General features: G+C 41.2%; 1 protein-coding gene across 1 annotated transcript; it reads left to right on the plus strand.

Moving 5' to 3' along the window:
- The first annotated feature begins 2,132 nt into the window (after nucleotides 1-2,132).
- LOC130123507 (serine/threonine-protein kinase OSR1-like) lies at nucleotides 2,133-17,356 on the plus strand. The gene is made up of 17 exons (XM_056292694.1): nucleotides 2,133-2,371; nucleotides 3,063-3,175; nucleotides 3,819-3,927; nucleotides 5,625-5,766; nucleotides 6,624-6,679; nucleotides 7,013-7,122; nucleotides 7,255-7,356; nucleotides 7,501-7,634; nucleotides 7,788-7,836; nucleotides 7,949-8,014; nucleotides 8,110-8,232; nucleotides 8,972-9,007; nucleotides 9,165-9,302; nucleotides 9,999-10,104; nucleotides 10,209-10,277; nucleotides 11,142-11,206; nucleotides 13,392-17,356. The coding sequence occupies exons 1-17, from the start codon at nucleotides 2,302-2,304 to the stop codon at nucleotides 13,464-13,466; spliced, it is 1,563 nt and encodes a 520-aa protein (XP_056148669.1). The 5' UTR covers nucleotides 2,133-2,301; the 3' UTR covers nucleotides 13,467-17,356.
- Nucleotides 17,357-17,359: the final 3 nt, after the last annotated feature.

Consider the following 17,359-nt stretch of genomic DNA (forward strand, 5'->3'; position numbering starts at 1 on the left):
TTTCACCAGAGTGTCCATGTGTAGTGTCCATGTTAGGCCCTCAGTGATGTGAACACCGAGATAACTGAAGCTGCTCAACCTCTCTACTGGAACCCTATAATTGAGAGAGGAGTGTGGTTCGTCCACTCTGTTTTTCTCAAGTCTACAACGAGCTCCTTGGTTTTGCTGACATTAAAGGAGAGGCTGTTGGCCTGGCACCACAGTGTCAGATCCTTGTTGCTGGAGATCAGGCCCACTACTACTGTGGGCCTGATCTGTACAGGGGCGGCATGGTTAGGGGCAGCATGGCTCAAGAGGTAGAGCAGGTCATCTAGTAATCAGAAGGTTGCTGGTGCGATCTCCAGCTCCTGCGGACAGCATGTCGAAATGTCCTTGAGCAAGACACTGAACCCTTAACTGCTCCTGATGAGCAGGTTGGCACCTTGCATGGCAGCCTCCGCCATCAGTGTGTGAATGGGTGAATGTGAGGCATACACTGTAAAGCACTTTGAGTGGTTGGTAGATTTGAAAAGCGCTATATAAATGCAGTGTATTTACCATTTAATGTGTCATCAGCAAACATAACTTTGGTGTTGGAGCTGCTTGTGGCCACACAGTCATGTGGGTAACAGCAGGGGGCTCAGGACACAACCTTGGGGGGCTCCTGTGTTGAGGGGTGGAGGTGTAGCTATCCACCCTAACCACCTGGGGTCTGCCAGTCAGAAAGTCAAGAACCCAGTTGAGCAAGGAGGTATTCAGACCTCTCTTTCCTCTACTGGACACCATCAGGATTCTTCTAATGGCTTATGATGTTTTTTTCGCCAAGGTGATATTGAAAACAACAGTATGAAAAAGTTACAACTACATTTACTTCAAATAGATACTAAACCAAGCATCTGCACAGTCAACATGTATTTGTATAAGCAAATTATAAGTGTGTTTTGGGAAAGTCACTTGTGAGGTACAGCTGAAAAGATTTGCTTGTTTATATGGGTTTATGCTGTCTGTAGTACACGGTCTAAAGCAAAAGTACACCGCGCCTGGAAAGCAGTGAACAAAATTACTCTAAAAGGCTCTGTAGAAACAGATAAACAGCTCCTGTTGGTCTGTTGCTTTGCTCGTTGCCTGTGCTTTTCAACCATGGCAAGCTATGACAAGCCCCACTGTTTTCTCTCATGCCATTGATGTGATCCATAGCTTTACTAGTTCCAACAAAGCCTCCCACATGTCTTGGGGCACTGTTTAGCTGTCAGTAATTCTTAAATTGTCTTTGAATGAACCCCAAATGCAAAAAACAAAAACAAAAACAAACACAAAACAAAACCAAAAAACCAAATAAAAAGGCAACAATATACAAAAATTGAAAAAATAGTGTGGGCTACAGCTATAGCCATTTGTAATATTTACAAATGTCTATACCTGTAGCCCATACTATTTTTCAATATCCCCAATCCACATTGGGAATAAACAGTTAAATTCAACGTTACTTGAATACCATAATAACTTGTTGAAGTTTCGGTGGGAAACAGGGTCCATATGCCCGATTTACAAACGATAGTTTTATACTGAGATATTGATTTCACTTATTTCACCCCATCAATCCTATCACAAGGAAATGGCAGACTGGTTGCTTGCCAGTTAGAAGGCTTTTTCTCCAGTTATAAGCTTCAGTGCATGACGCAAGGGACCGTGTGAAAGTTAACAAAGTTCAAGTACTACAAGTATTGTCATATGGCTGGTATAGCATTTTGGGCAAACTGAGGACTATTTCCTTTTGGGGGGGCGGGGGCGTTTGTTTGAGTTTCTGTTTCTTTTCTATAGGAAAATATATGCGGAATATATACTTAAACAATGAAAACCTTGCTCCATTTTTCAGGACAAGAACAATGTCACTAAAGCAGTTTTGAGGGGGGGGACGGGTTATTTGCGCCCTCTCGAGTAAATTTTGCAACACAGCACAGATTAAAATTTAGTCATTCACTCTTCTGCACGGACTATAAATAGGACTCCGTCTCATTAATGACTGGAATTACGACGGTGATCCGTGAATTCTGGAAATGTCGCTTGCATGTGAATTCAACAGCCGACCGAAGCGGATCTGCTTGCATGTTCGTTATATTGCCACACTCAAGATGGCGGCCTTACCGTTCCTCCTCACATGTTACGTAATGCGTGACAGAAGGCGCAAGTGAAGTTGTGTTGACAGTAGCGGCAAGGATAGTCAGCTGAGTGGCCAAGCAAGCGCACCCAGAGCCGAATGGAGGGAGCACACCGTTTCTATTAAAGAGAAAGCTTGGCTACCGGATTTCAACAACAGAAGCAATGGCAGACGACCAGAACTTACAACCGTGGTCCATCAACAAGGATGACTATGTTCTCAATGAGGTGATAGGTGAGTGGCTAAGCTAACGTTAGCATACCAGGGAACGTTAGCTTGATAGCTAACTTTGCCCCCGGGCTTTCAGCAATCTTGTCAGTAGGCTGCAACAGTAGCCAGCTGCCATTACCTTCTTTACCGATTAACAGAATAGCCCCAGTTCACAACTTAATGTTCAGCAGATATACCCAGCACAATTTCCCTTACTTCGCCAGTTCATCGCCGTCTATAGTAACTAACTAAAGACGGACAGCTGTTCCTCTTGTCTGCTAGCGTGAAGCTAGCTAGCCAATGCAAGTTTGCGCTTGGGGCATGTTGGAATGGGTGGTGCTCAAATGCTGGAGCTGTGAAATAGTTCAATGAGTCATAAGTTTTTACATTGATGCTGATAACATGTGGCTGATGATCCTGAGACGCAGCATGCTGCTTCACATTTAACAGCGATTAGTAATTCTATGCTTTAAGGCCTGTTGCAGATGAATTTATACTTGGTATCGCAGTGTGAAGGAGCAACTTATGACCTTCCTGTCTACTGTTATGAATCAGTTGTTGCAAATTTGTGCTTTGTCATGAACGTTTCTTATACACAGATTGAGATCAGTAATTCTGTTGTGTACAAGTCTTGTTTTACCATTAAAGAAATGCTCTATATGAACCCACTATAGAATGGATTCCACTCTAAAATCGTTCCTATGTTCATCTTTAGGGAGTGGAGCCACAGCAGTGGTTCAGGCAGCTTACTGTGAACCCAGAAAAGAGAAGGTGGCTATCAAACGCATCAACCTGGAGAAGTGTCAGACCAGCATGGATGAACTTCTGGTAAATTAAAGTAGCTAGCTCATGGATTATGCTTGTAGTACTGTACTAGAACTAATGCGTGAGGGCCTCAGTGCAACTGTCCTTTTCAATAGGTGAGACTCTAAACTGGACAGACAAGCCTCTAGCAGGATGCTCTGTGTGTATTTGTGTTTTTATATGGGAAGGGTCAGGTCAGCAGCTGGGAACCACCAACACTGACTACCAAGTGCTTACATAACATACCAGGGCCCTGGATTTACAGAGGTCCGCTGTCTTAATTAAGCATGTCTTGGCTCGATACTGTAGTGGTGACATAACTCAGGCCATTCCTCTGCCCCCAGCCTGAGGTACTGTTCACTGCTGAATTAGGTTAGGGATATCTGACCAGTATAACTACAGAAAACTGTACAAAATTATAGAGGTTATAGTCAGTGATGGTGAATGGGGTGGGGGGTAATAGCACTTGAACTTTCACTCATATTGATGTCTGATTGAGCTGAATGTGATTGATGATAAAGATTTTGATCATATCCTACTTTGGCTATTATATTAAAGAGTTTCCCATGCAGACATAAGTATCTCAGAAAGTGTGATCTACCAAACTTTCACTCTGCTTCTGTGCATCTTTATTCCACCTGCAATCCTGTGCTCTTTCATTCTGCAGAAAGAGATCCAAGCTATGAGCCAGTGTCACCACCCAAATATTGTCTCATACTACACTTCCTTTGTTGTGAAGGATGAACTCTGGCTTGTGATGAAGCTGCTTAGTGGTGGTGAGTGTTTTACTTAGCGGTAACGTTGCTCCTGACTCAGACTTGGCTAACTCTTATCTTGAACTTGACTTTGACTTGACTTTCCTTTAGCTTATCTGCAATTTCACCTGTCTTTAATGAGCTAAGGCTGAAAATTGGATTGGATGTTAAAATTCCATAGGTTAACTCAGAAATTCTGCGGTGGATATCCCTACCAAAATGATACTATTTGTGCTGAATATGCAGATAATGCCAGTGCTGGCACCTCCTTATTTTTAGTCTGCTCTTTACCGGTGTGCAACACTACTCTAGGGGAATTATCACTGAGACCTGGTGAGAAGATTTTTTATGTGTTTAAGAGCAAGAGTGGTCTGACACAGTCTCTCTCAATATGTGTAAGGGACAGTAAATCTTTCGTACAATGGCTCATCACACTCATATCTCCCAAACATATATAGTTGCCTCAGAGTAGGGATGGGACGGTTACTATACCGTGATAAAAATGCACAATTGTAAGTAACCAGCTCAACTTTTTATCACCACATAACCATGTTCGATTACTGTGTTTTAAAAAGTTACAGTTTTTGCGGTGAAGAGGTAATTGCCCACTGCCCAACATCAGTCAAAGTCAACCACACAGCCACAAATCTTCCTACAAAGTACTCGACCACGCGGATGCAGGACGCAGTGTGTACTTGGCTGCCGTGACTGCGCTGTTGTGATCTTTTGCCCTTCTAAGAGGACAAAGTTGGAAGCATGGCTGTGTTTTGGTTACATTAAAAGTGCTGAAGGGAAATTGATAGAAGACAAATACGCTAAGTACAGAACATGCAGAAAGAAAATTGTGGCCAAAGATTTTGTTATACCAAAATCTGATTATATGAATTGTATGATAATTTTCCTAGAACACGCTATTTCAGCCAGGATACTGTAGTTAGATATGGTTGAATTTAGGCATAAAGTCAGAAATGATTTAGTATAGGGATTAGGTTGGATATGGTTAATTTTGGAGGTGTGATTGGTGCGGTTAAGATTAGGATTAGCATCTGGGGAGCAGCCAAAACGGCATGCTATAAAGATAGGGTCACATAATCTGATGTGTTGCAGATTTTGATGTAAACAGGGGCAGCAAGTCAAACTCAGTAAGACATCTGCGTGACCACCACCCACTGCTTTATAGCAAATGCAAGGTGCTTTACCTTTAGCTTCAATGTCTTTGGAAAAATGGTGTGGTTTGTTGAACTTGCTAATAGCATGTCACTATGTAAAGTAAAGCTTTCAGTTTTATATGCTCTAGTACCACACTGACTGCACAAGCGTTGTTGTCCTGCTGTATGTGTTTCTAATCCCCTGTGTCTACATTTTGTAAAAGGTGGGGAAAAAAGTTTTCCAACAGGAGAAACACTATTGGTATCACTACTGTTAACACTGTCTACTCAAGACTCACCTGTATTTATGCTATTTGGGCATACAGTGTCAGTTTCAATATAAAATATGGTAAAATATCCATGTGTATTAGTAATGCATGTTAAACATTTTCAGCACGTGTAAATGATACCGCAATACCATGATAATTTTGGTTGCTATTGCAGTGATATGAAATTTTGATTCCATCCACCCTTACTTCAGGATTTTCCCCACTTTTATCTTGCATACTGCTTTAAGGAATCACAGTGCAGACAACATTATAATTCCTCTTCCCTTTGCCACCCTTCCAGGCTCAGTGTTGGACATCATCAAGCATATCATCTCCCGTGGGGAGCACAAGACCGGGGTTTTGGATGAGGCCAGCATAGCTACCATCCTGAGAGAAGTTTTGGAGGGGCTGGAGTACCTGCACAAAAACGGGCAGATTCACAGGTGTGGCTGTCACTTGACTAAAGTAATTTGAGCCACAGTTGCCCATATGACACACCAACTGCTACTGTCTCGTATCCTACCTCATTCAAGGCCCAGGCACATGCATTTCTGTATGTGATTAGAATGATTTGAACCCGTCCTTTGGCTTGTGCACCAGCCCAGGCTCTTTAATATTTGATACACTTGAAATGCATTATTGAGGAGGTTTGTTTTACATAACAGTCCCTCCCAGGAACATTGTGAACCACCACTGAAACATGGGATACAGAATAAAGCCCCCTCTATATGCTCTCTGCACTATTGTGTGACAAGTGTAATTGTTTCAAATTAACAGACTCCTCATTTATAACCCTCTCTGCTACAAGCACATCGTTTTTCTGTCATACTGTTGTTGCTCTATTTGAAATGTCTTTTGCAAAAATCTCATGATGCTATTATTGAATGCTTTTGAAAGTGCCTATACTACAGGGTTATTCTGCCCGTGAACGGGTAGAGTGGCCTCTGATTGAGATCAGATGTTGTGGATAACTTGGTTACAACTAACCAAGCAAGGCAAAAGGGGGTGAGGGGTGTCAGGACATCTTGAGAACAGGTCATGTGTGCTCCCGGTGCTCCACTGGGGAGGTAATCCTATCTTCCCACAGGCATAGTTTTCCTCTTTATTCAAACAAAGAATGGCTGGATTAAAGCATGGCAGATTAGAGGCACATTTTAAACATGCTCTTGTGAAACACTGAGGTGAGGAGTGTAGGTAATTTGTGTGTTCGGTTTATAAAGACTGCAAAGTTGCTAAATCACCCATATTTATATATAGCAGTGTTGATTTTGAGTCATTTGTCTACCTTTCTCTTCTACAGGGATCTAAAAGCTGGAAATATTCTTCTTGGGGAAGATGGTTCAGTGCAAATTGCAGGTATAGTGCTGTCATTGTACATAAAACAGGGAAAATTCAATGTGTCAAAGCCTTGTGATATAATAATCCATATGATCCTATTTATTAAACAGCTTTGTCTAAATTTCAGTTTGTCTATGTATTTAATTATACTGTAATATATTCAAGTGTAGCGGTAGGAGAACAGTGTTTTGTGTCATTGTTATTACATTTCTCTGAATCCTGTTAAGATAATCCAATTATCTATTCTTTATCTGTATTGTGCTCTTCTTCTGTCTTCCTCCCTTCACTTTCTCTCTCTGTCTCTCTCTCTCTGTCTTCTTCTCGTGGGCACGCCGCCATTCATCTGTCTAGACTTTGGTGTGAGTGCCTTTCTAGCAGCAGGAGGAGACATGACCAGAAACAAGGTGCGGAAGACGTTTGTTGGAACACCATGCTGGATGGCCCCGGAGGTCATGGAGCAGGTGGGTGGTCAGAACCATGGATTTCTCCCTGGCATGACTCCATTTCCGCTCTGTAATGCCTTCGTTGCTGACCATTCGGTGTTAACGGGCTTGCCAAATCTTTGTTCACCCTATTCCATGTTTAATCCACAGGTCCGTGGCTATGATTTCAAAGCTGACATCTGGAGTTTTGGAATAACTGCCATTGAACTGGCCACGGGTGCTGCACCATACCACAAATATCCACCAATGAAGGTAAGGGTTCGAAAGATTAAAACCCTTAAATAGTCTGTACAGTTGTATGTTTTGACAAGCTGTGGCAAACAAGCAAAAGAATGAAATTACAAACCAGTGCATTTTGTGCTATAGTAAATAATATGGATCTGTATGTGTCTGTAGGTGCTGATGCTGACCTTGCAAAATGATCCCCCTTGTCTGGAAACTGGGATCACAGACAAGGAGATGGTGAAGAAGTATGGCAAGTCTTTGAGGAAGATGATCTCTCTGTGTTTACAGAAGGATCCAGAAAAAAGGTAAGCAAGTGTCCAAAACAACTACATCAAGGCGGCACTGATAGAAGTAACCCCATTCTCTCACAAGAGATTTAGCACGTGCTTGTTTTGCTTTGGCATTCATTTGTATTCTGCATTGGTCAGAAATGGGATATTTCCTTATTGTTTTATCAGGCCAACTGCAGCTGAATTGTTGAAGCACAAATTTTTCACAAAAGCCAAGGTAAAACCTATGTCATTAATACAGAAATAAGATGGATATATATTTTCTTGCCTTTTTGTCATGATGCTCATATTTAAGAAACTTCAAAAATAATTTGCTGCTTGCATTACAGAATAATGAGTACCTGCAGGAGAAACTTCTGCAGAAAGGCCCAACAATAACGGAGCGGTCAAAAAAGGTTTGACACCCTGTTAAGTAAGGAAAACCACAATTGTGCTCTAGTTGTATGTATTTATTTCTGTTGCGCGTCATGTGTTCCTATGCGCTGTGCAGGTGCGTCGTGTGCCTGGCTCTAGCGGACGGCTCCACAAGACGGAGGACGGAGAGTGGGAATGGAGTGACGATGAGCTGGATGAAGAAAGCGAGGAGGGGAAGGCTGCTGTGGCAGCCCTGCGGGTGAGACTCGCCATGTTCGCTTCTGCTCAGACTCTGTTCGCTTTATCTTCTAGTGGTTGGGCTACACGGTGTCTTGAACCAATGGAGTGCTGCAGTTGCCAGCAAAAATCCAGTCTAGATAGTAACATCCTATTATTTGGTGAAAGCAAGTGAGATCATGTTAATACAGGTTGTGCACATTGATCTGCTAGAATTGCTCCTTGAGGTTTAGACCTTTTGGTAACTATTGACTGTTGAATTGAAGTTTCACTATCGCAGCAAAAACATTTGTTACCTGGGGCAGTTGGGTGCCCTGTGATGTGAAGCATTGCCTTCTTAAACACAAAAATGGCAATATGTCTTTTTTTTTAAAACTTACCAAACCGGCAGAGCCTCTTTATGCCTAAATTTGGACTGAAATCTGACTGTCGCTATAAATCTGTGGATACCTAGATTTAGAAACTCAGGAGTGAAAATGTACCTTCATAATACATTGTCATTGAAAAACAGCTGCTTGAACTGGCTTTAGTACTTAATTGGTTCAAACAATTTTTCAGTGTGTTGTCACCTTTATGCTGAATCATGTTTGGAGTGGGTTTTTACTCTCCTGTGATCTCTACTATAAATTCAGTTCAACCCTGTGACCAAAGCCTTAATGCACCAAATTCATCCTATAATATTCCGACATTCTATAGTTTGGAGAGCGGGGAGGATTATTGCATGTTTTTAATCCTGACAATCTGTCATGTCCGTTCTGCAGTCACCCAGAGTGAAGGACGGATCTCACAATCTGGAGGTGAGTCCAGTGACACCGGACATGACCCAAAAAAACTTTTGATTTATCTGTAATGTATTGACACAGAGATTTGCATGACTGTCGGATGTTTGTCCTCTTTTCTCATGGATGTGATGCCCTAAAACATGCACTGATTGGTGCTCGTGTTGTTCCCCAGCTGTACCCACCCATGGAGGGTTCGTTGAGCCGTCTGCAGCCACCTGCTTCAACACAGGAGACTCCTTTGAACGCTGGCCAACCAGGGGTAGACGCCACATCACAAGCAACCAGTCCGTCTCATGGGCCGACTGCACAGGTGAAATATAGATGGTGAATCTGTAGAACAGTTTTTGTGTTGCATCTAATGGTTAAAGATTGCTTCCTTCAGTAAATAAGAAAAGCATATTAAACAAATGAGAAAAAACAGTTTATGAATTGCGTAGCTATTAATTGAAGTCAAACATGGGTCGGAGTTGATATGTATAAAAAGTAGTTTAAAAAAATAAAGAAGTTTACCATTACAACATTCAGCAATACATAGGATATTGTGTAACAATCCTTGTGCCATACTTCAAGGTGAGTATTTACTGTGACGCCTAATTCAGACGACATGTTAATTTCACCATCTCTTATCTTTACCCTGTGTGCTAACTGTCGGTCCTTATAGTAGAGGACATTAGGCCATGCTGTCGTAAAACCACTAGCATATCTCACCAATAGACATAGATGGACATAGTCAGGGTATATATTTACAGGTTTCGATGAAGGTTCTTTCAGGTCTTGGCAAAAATTCTTGAAAAATTCCCTTACCTGTAAATCACTAGAGTCTGAATGGAGACTACAGCAAGAGGAATGGCGATGGCAGTCAACAAACCCCCCCCAAGACAGTCTCAGCCTCAGCGTCCCGTTTGTGTATATTTGTCTTTTCTCTGTCCTGCCCCTGCTCTCGCTGCACTCATTCAACCTGTAAAGTCCTGTGTTGTAACTCCTGAACTGTCTTGCGCTCTCACAGGACCCAGTTCCACCTGACATCAGTGTTCCCATCAGCCTGGTTCTAAGACTGAGGAATCTCAAGAAGGAACTCAACGACATTCGATTTGAGTTCATGCCAGGCAGAGGTGAGAGGCGTTATTTAGATGTTTCTGTTTAACTGTGTACTAATTACTTTGGTATCATGTCGTCTTTTTCTGCTTTTTTCCCCTTGGCTGCCTTTCCCCCTCAGATTCTGCTGATGGAGTGTCTCAGGAGTTGGTCTCAGCAGGTTTAGTTGATGGGAGGGACTTGGTCATTGGTAAGTAAGACCAGCTGAGCTGCATCACGGGATAGTCTCAGCTGTCTTGATGTGCATCCTTGAATAAAAGATATCGATGTAATGGTAGTGACACTGCTGGACTGTTGTCCTTGTTTCTAACCTAATTTGGCTGTTTTTAGTTTTCAGGCTGAGTGAACTGGGGTTGATTGCTAGTCCAGATGCTCACAGTGTGACAAGGTTAATGGGAGAATAAGAAGCGTGGGGACATTTGTGGCAGAGCATCCAATACAAAGTGTCAGAGGAGATGTGCACTTGTGTGCCTGCCATCAGTTGATAAGAAGTGTCGCCATCAGTTGATAAGAAGTGTCCTTTGTAGGCTATTGTCCTTCAGGTTTATTCAGCCTACATAACTATTTTTTTTGTTGTAGACTGATTACCTTTTTGAACTTTTAATCAGCAATAGGAAGATTTGTTTATCTGTTACTCAGCAACACCCTGCTTCATTTTGCTACAGCTGCAATTCACACCTGGGAGGTTTTGAGCACAAATGCAGTTTTCTGTTTTTGTTTTGGTGGTGGTGGTGTCGGGTCCAATTTCAAGTTCTGTGATTGCATAGCTGTCTTATCTGATGGCATCTACTTTACTCACTTTTGACCATCCATCTCACTGTTGTCTGGTATGAAACTGTTGTCTGGTATGAATGTTGTGAGGCAGTGTCAGGGATTCAGTGGGTCCTTTTATTCAGTGTCTAATTCTCTACAACCCTCACCTTGAAGCGTCATGTGTCCACATCCCTGACCGGGGTCATTTAGTTTTGGGCTTTGACTGCTGGGTTTTAAAAATTTTGTCATCTGTTTTCAACACGAGTTCATCTGATGTGTCTTCTTTCGTTCCATTGTCCAGTTGCCGCCAATTTGCAAAAGATTGTTGATGACCCTCAAAACAACAAAAATGTGACATTCAAACTGGTAAGTACAGTGAGTTAAAAGAGTGAAGCACTGAATGGATGTTTTAATGCTGCGCCCATTTATAGGAATGTTCTACATTAATTGGCCAGTAAAGTCCAATCACGGCCTAATACAGGTGATGGATTAAATTTGGTCACAAGGGTCATGTAATATTTCAGTATTAATTGGAAAACAAACAACATAGTGTATTTTTGAAACTTTTCTTAGGCCTAAAAAGTAGACACAGGAACAGTTAGGGAACAGATAGCGCCCCCCACCCATCTGCACACAGACACACACACACACACACCATTCTCCTTTTGTCCCTGTTGCCATTAGTGAAGTACTTTTCAGGACGCACAATATAAAATCAGGATGTGTCTGTCACCAGGTTAGAATTTTGGTCTAGATGTTGCAATTATATGCACACCAGATTCTGTTCTGCAGATATAACTTGTCATCATGCTGGCGAGCCTGTTACAGATGACATCCAAATGAGCCAAGGCCCTCTGAAAACAGTTTATTTCCATGAAAAAGGTCAACAGCAGAGTATTAAAATGAAGAAAATGAGAATATAGCAGCCTACACAGCGAGGGAGATTCTCAATGCGCATTTACACAAAAGGTAGTGAAATCCTGGCGGGAGTAAAATTTTGGTATGACACCTGCGTACACTTTCCGGACTGTAATTCATTTTCTGAACTCAAGAGTCTATAAAGAGGGTGAAGATAATGGGCTATACACTACAGGATCGTTAGTTGAGATACTCTATATAAAAACTCCTGACATGGCTGTGTACAAGAAAAAGGAAAAAGAATAAATGAAGCCTGTGAATATTGAAGTGATGTCCAAATACCAGCCTGCTGAAGGAGTATCCAAATATTTGAATATTCAGGGCCAGTCGTAAAAAAGAATAGAAATTATTAAAAAAAAGAAAAAGAAAAAAGAATGCAGGTAAAAACATGTACACTACCGTTCAAAAGTTTGGGATCACCCAAACAATTTCGTGTTTTCCATGAAAAGTCACACTTATTCACCACCATATGTTGTGAAATGAATAGAAAATAGAGTCAAGACATTGACAAGGTTAGAAATAATGATTTGTATTTGAAATAAGATTTTTTTTACATCAAACTTTGCTTTCGTCAAAGAATCCTCCATTTGCAGCAATTACAGCATTGCAGACCTTTGGCATTCTAGCTGTTAATTTGTTGAGGTAATCTGGAGAAATTGCACCCCACGCTTCCAGAAGCAGCTCCCACAAGTTGGATTGGTTGGATGGGCACTTCTTTGAGCAGATTGAGTTTCTGGAGCATCACATTTGTGGGGTCAATTAAACGCTCAAAATGGCCAGAAAAAGAGAACTTTCATCTGAAACTCGACAGTCTATTCTTGTTCTTAGAAATGAAGGCTATTCCATGCGAGAAATTGCTAAGAAATTGAAGATTTCCTACACCGGTGTGTACTACTCCCTTCAGAGGACAGCACAAACAGGCTCTAACAGGTACTATTTAATGAAGATGCCAGTTGGGGACCTGTGAGGCGTCTGTTTCTCAAACTAGAGACTCTAATGTACTTATCTTCTTGCTCAGTTGTGCAACGCGGCCTCCCACTTCTTTTTCTACTCTGGTTAGAGCCTGTTTGTGCTGTCCTCTGAAGGGAGTAGTACACACCGGTGTAGGAAATCTTCAATTTCTTAGCAATTTCTCGCATGGAATAGCCTTCATTTCTAAGAACAAGAATAGACTGTCGAGTTTCAGATGAAAGTTCTCTTTTTCTGGCCATTTTGAGCGTTTAATTGACCCCACAAATGTGATGCTCCAGAAACTCAATCTGCTCAAAGAAGTGCCCATCCAACCAATCCAACTTGTGGGAGCTGCTTCTGGAAGCGTGGGGTGCAATTTCTCCAGATTACCTCAACAAATTAACAGCTAGAATGCCAAAGGTCTGCAATGCTGTAATTGCTGCAAATGGAGGATTCTTTGACGAAAGCAAAGTTTGATGTAAAAAAAATCTTATTTCAAATACAAATCATTATTTCTAACCTTGTCAATGTCTTGACTCTATTTTCTATTCATTTCACAACATATGGTGGTGAATAAGTGTGACTTTTCATGGAAAACACAAAATTGTTTGGGTGATCCCAAACTTTTGAACGGTAGTGTATTTTATGTTGAAATCTTGTTGCTGTTCTTTTCCCCTGTCAGGCGTCTGGCTTGGACGAGTCAGAAATCCCAGACGATGTCAAGCTCATGGGTTTTGCACAGCTCAGCATCAGTTAATGCAAGTGAAGCCAACAACAAAGGACAGCAACTGTTGGTATCGCACAGCTGCATAGCACCCGATTCCAAGATACCACTACTGCCAAAGAGAGGAGCGAGTTTGGCCCAGCAGGAGCATGACACCCGGTGCAGGGATGCAGGGGGACCACCTGGAGAGTGGGCCCACTTCAACACAGGAATCACACTTGAAAAGTTTACAGTGCGCCTATAGATGGGAGATCGTATGCAATCAACTACATCGACTTTTAATTACTTTTTTTCCCTTTGTCATACATAAGCACAATCCAAACCAACTCCCGCCACTACAGGAAGTGATTGCCTTCTTTTTTTTTTCCTTTTCTTTTTTTTTTAATTAACTGTGCCACAGAAGTCACGTGTCGTGCGACCTTTATTTGGCACTTGATGTGACTATGAATTGGTCAAGTGTAAATCCAGCCTTAGTGAGCAATGCTATAGATTTTACCGGTGTGTAAAAAAAAATTATTTTTTTTAACCTATCCCCAAATCATTCGCTTTTTTTTTCATTTTCAGATATCTAGAGTTCATTCTAACAATGACAAAAATTCAAAGGTCAAAGACAACCTCATAGACACGCAGTGATGATGTTCACGCTGTTATTTCTGTTAAATGGACTTTTGATTATTTCAAAAAACAAAACACCTCTGCGAATCATTGATGTGCCAGAGTAGCAGCAGTGTTGGTGTGTGGTGTTTTTGTCTCGGAGTAGCTGAAATAAGGGCACAGCTAAACATATCCATATGCAGACAGAAAACAGGAGGAATGGCCTTCTCACATGACTGCATGCTACAGCTATGCTTGTTTGTCAGATGGCTTTTTCCACAAGTTTCCTACTTAATTTTCTTGTGCTATGCAATAGTTTTGGGGTTTTTTTGTTTGTTTTTTTTCCCCACAGTCTGTGACCGGTGGACTTTTTTTTTTTTTGTAGTGCACAGATCTGCACAGATGTTCCTGAATGGTCAACACAGAAATTAGGTGTTCAGGGGATGCCCAAATGGGTCAAATGCCTCTTATCCTTTGCTTACTTGCATTTTGAAAGTTGCACCTAGAATAAAGAAGCAAAATAAAAAATTTAAAAAAAAGCTTCACCACTAAAAAATAATAATAATAAATAATAGAAGCAATACTCTGACAGCAAATCCCCAGAACAGCCAGCATTTAAGATGCCTGAACCTCTGCTAGGTTGTGCACGGTGAAAATTGAAAATCTTCCACCCGATGGAAATATAGTGGAAATGTCCTCAGAAGCTCAGAGCAGCTTCTGTTTTTACCACGAGGCATGTTGATCCTTACCGTCTATGTGCTTTATAAACACTCACCTGCACATCACTGATGTCACTCCCAGTGTAGCCGTAAGGTTGTTTTTACCCTGCCCCTCATCCCCCACCCAAAGGAGCTGTTGTATTTGGTGCCATTTGTCTCTGTGTTTGTATGTTTGTGAGTAACATCACAGAAAAATGACTCACTCGAATGAAATGCAAATGACAGATGTATAGTATACCATTAAAATTTGGACAACATTTCGGTCAAGGTCTCAAGAAAAGTGTAAACTTTTTTTTTTTTGCCTTGATCTAAAATTGTTCATTTACTTCAAACCTGGGCCAAAATGTTCACTTTTTTTATTTCTAAGATAATGCTTTCCGTTGCTTTTTATTGTTTTGATGATCGTTAAGGTCTAAGGTTTGGGGGGGTCAAGGTCATCAATAAAAATTACATTCCCTGTATAACTCTCTAATTATAAATGGCAGCCGATAGCCTCTTAATTACTATTATTGACGGATAATATACATGTGCTTTCATTTTGGCGTTGTCACCTTTGGCTTTGAGTGACCTTGAACAGTAAATCTTAAGGCTGTAGGCTTTCAAAATGCTACACTGTAGAAAATAATCTGGTTTAAAAAAGTAAAGCAACCTATTACAAGCCCTTTTCTGAGTAATCTCAATTAGAGTGTGCAGAACTCAAAAGATCAATGATCACTTCTCCATAACATGGGAGCTACCTAAGAGCCACAGTAAAGACAGACAAATCCGATGTGTGTGACACACATTCATTGCATTTGTCTCTTTACTGTGGCTCTTGCTTACTTTTTTAAGTCAATGAAGTGAATTCAGGGGGCAGCCAGGACGTGAACATAGGTCTCCTGCACCACGGGCGACTATGTTAACCAGTCGACTAAAGTGTCGGACCCGTTGGGCAACTGGCAAGGGAGTCTACTCATTCATGGTCGTTACAATACCCCCCTCCTTCAGGAAACGCGTCCCCACGCTTCAGCATATCAGCTCCCTCACACCTCTGGGCCCATGCGCTTCCGATGGCCTCACGGTCTCACCATCCCACTTCTGACACCAATGTAGTGAATTCGGGGGGCAGCCGGGAACAGCCACAGCTGGGACGCGAATCCGGGTCGCTCGCACCACGGGCAATATTGGGCTATACAAATAAAATTGACTTAAATTAAACCAGCAGATTATTTTTTTACAGTGTGTAACTCACAAACTGCTACTGATCAGAATCAGAATACTTTATTTATCCCCGAGGGGAAATGGAGTTCTATTACAGACACTCACGCTCTAATAACTAAAAACTAACAAGATGCAAGATAAGAAAATAGAAACCATTTTATAGCCATTTAATTTCTCTTATTGACAGGTAGGAAAATCCACACATGACAGTATGAACTGTGACCTTGAAGGTGCAAATTCAAGATTATGGGTTTTCAAAAAGGACTGTAGCTCATAAACTTCTGCAGATAGCCATGTCACTATTACTGGCACATGGGAGGTTCCACTCACTCCTCCACCCGGCACCATGACCTTTCAATTAGAGTGACCTGTGGTGTGCAGGCTTTGTCATGCCTGGCACCAATCGTTCTTTTTTTTGTTTTTTTTGTGTGCAAAGGCTGTGCATTAGCTTATAGTTCAGGGTACTATTGTAAATGGTGTATTTAAAGATATTGTATTTCATAATGTACGTATGATGGCAACCCCATGCACTGTCACTCAAACACCATTTGTATGTTTGTATGTGAATACATAGATGCATCGTCTTTTGTTGAATACATTTCAAATATGAAAGCAACATTTTAGTTGTACATAATGATTAAGGCAACCAGCTGGTAAACTTGATCACTAACTCATCCGGTGCAGTAGCAAGTAATGAATTTAATCTCTCCTTCACTGCGTTTTCCACTATTGGCCTTTTGTATGTAAAAACGTCACTAAATGTGCACAGATTATTAATTTGATCGGCACCTTAATGATAATGCAAACTAGCTTGTTTGGCTATAATGGAGAGCTTGTAGTCACACTGCTATGGTGTTACACAATATGCAGTTTTTCTCTCTGAAGCCGATCCGATGCATATTCCTGATGACAGTGGATGCGAAAATAATAAGCATTGTGGTGTTCTCGAACAAATAACACGAAAATGACCCCAGTGACACGAAAATGACACTGTTTTTTGTGTGTGTGCGGTGGTGAGGTAATGATCAACAGACTTTTGAGCTTTTAGTTGTCTAGCTTTGCTAAATATCTTCCTCTTTATGGTTTATTAATCAGAAAAGCCGCCGGTTTATCTCAAGGTGAGGCCTTTGAATCATTAGTATTAATTTCACCAGTTGATTGGCAAAGTATTTGTTTTCAACTTTTATTTTTTACAAATCATTACATTGATTTTTTTTGTTTTGTTTTTTTTTTGTTTTCATGATGTTTTGTCATATGTGGAAATCATTTCGAATAAGTTGTTTGAACAGGAAAATTTGTGATTACGTTGTAGAACTTGATGTCAGACACGAAGATCCCTCAAATGATGCTTCTGTTGGAAACTATCGACACAGAACAAAACAGTGATTTTTAGTAGCTGAATAAAGACACTTG

This window comes from Lampris incognitus, chromosome 14, assembly GCF_029633865.1.
Source record: "Lampris incognitus isolate fLamInc1 chromosome 14, fLamInc1.hap2, whole genome shotgun sequence".
Classification (NCBI taxonomy): Eukaryota; Metazoa; Chordata; class Actinopteri; order Lampriformes; family Lampridae; genus Lampris; species Lampris incognitus.

Bases quoted from the DNA above. Each gene is read 5' to 3' on its own strand.
- LOC130123507 (XM_056292694.1), top strand. From the start codon at position 2,302: ATGGCAGACGACCAGAACTTACAACCGTGGTCCATCAACAAGGATGAC. The intron at 9,008-9,164 runs GTGAGTCCAGTG...GTTGTTCCCCAG, and splicing joins ACGGATCTCACAATCTGGAG to CTGTACCCACCCATGGAGGG. The intron at 11,207-13,391 runs GTAAGTACAGTG...TTCCCCTGTCAG, and splicing joins AAAATGTGACATTCAAACTG to GCGTCTGGCTTGGACGAGTC.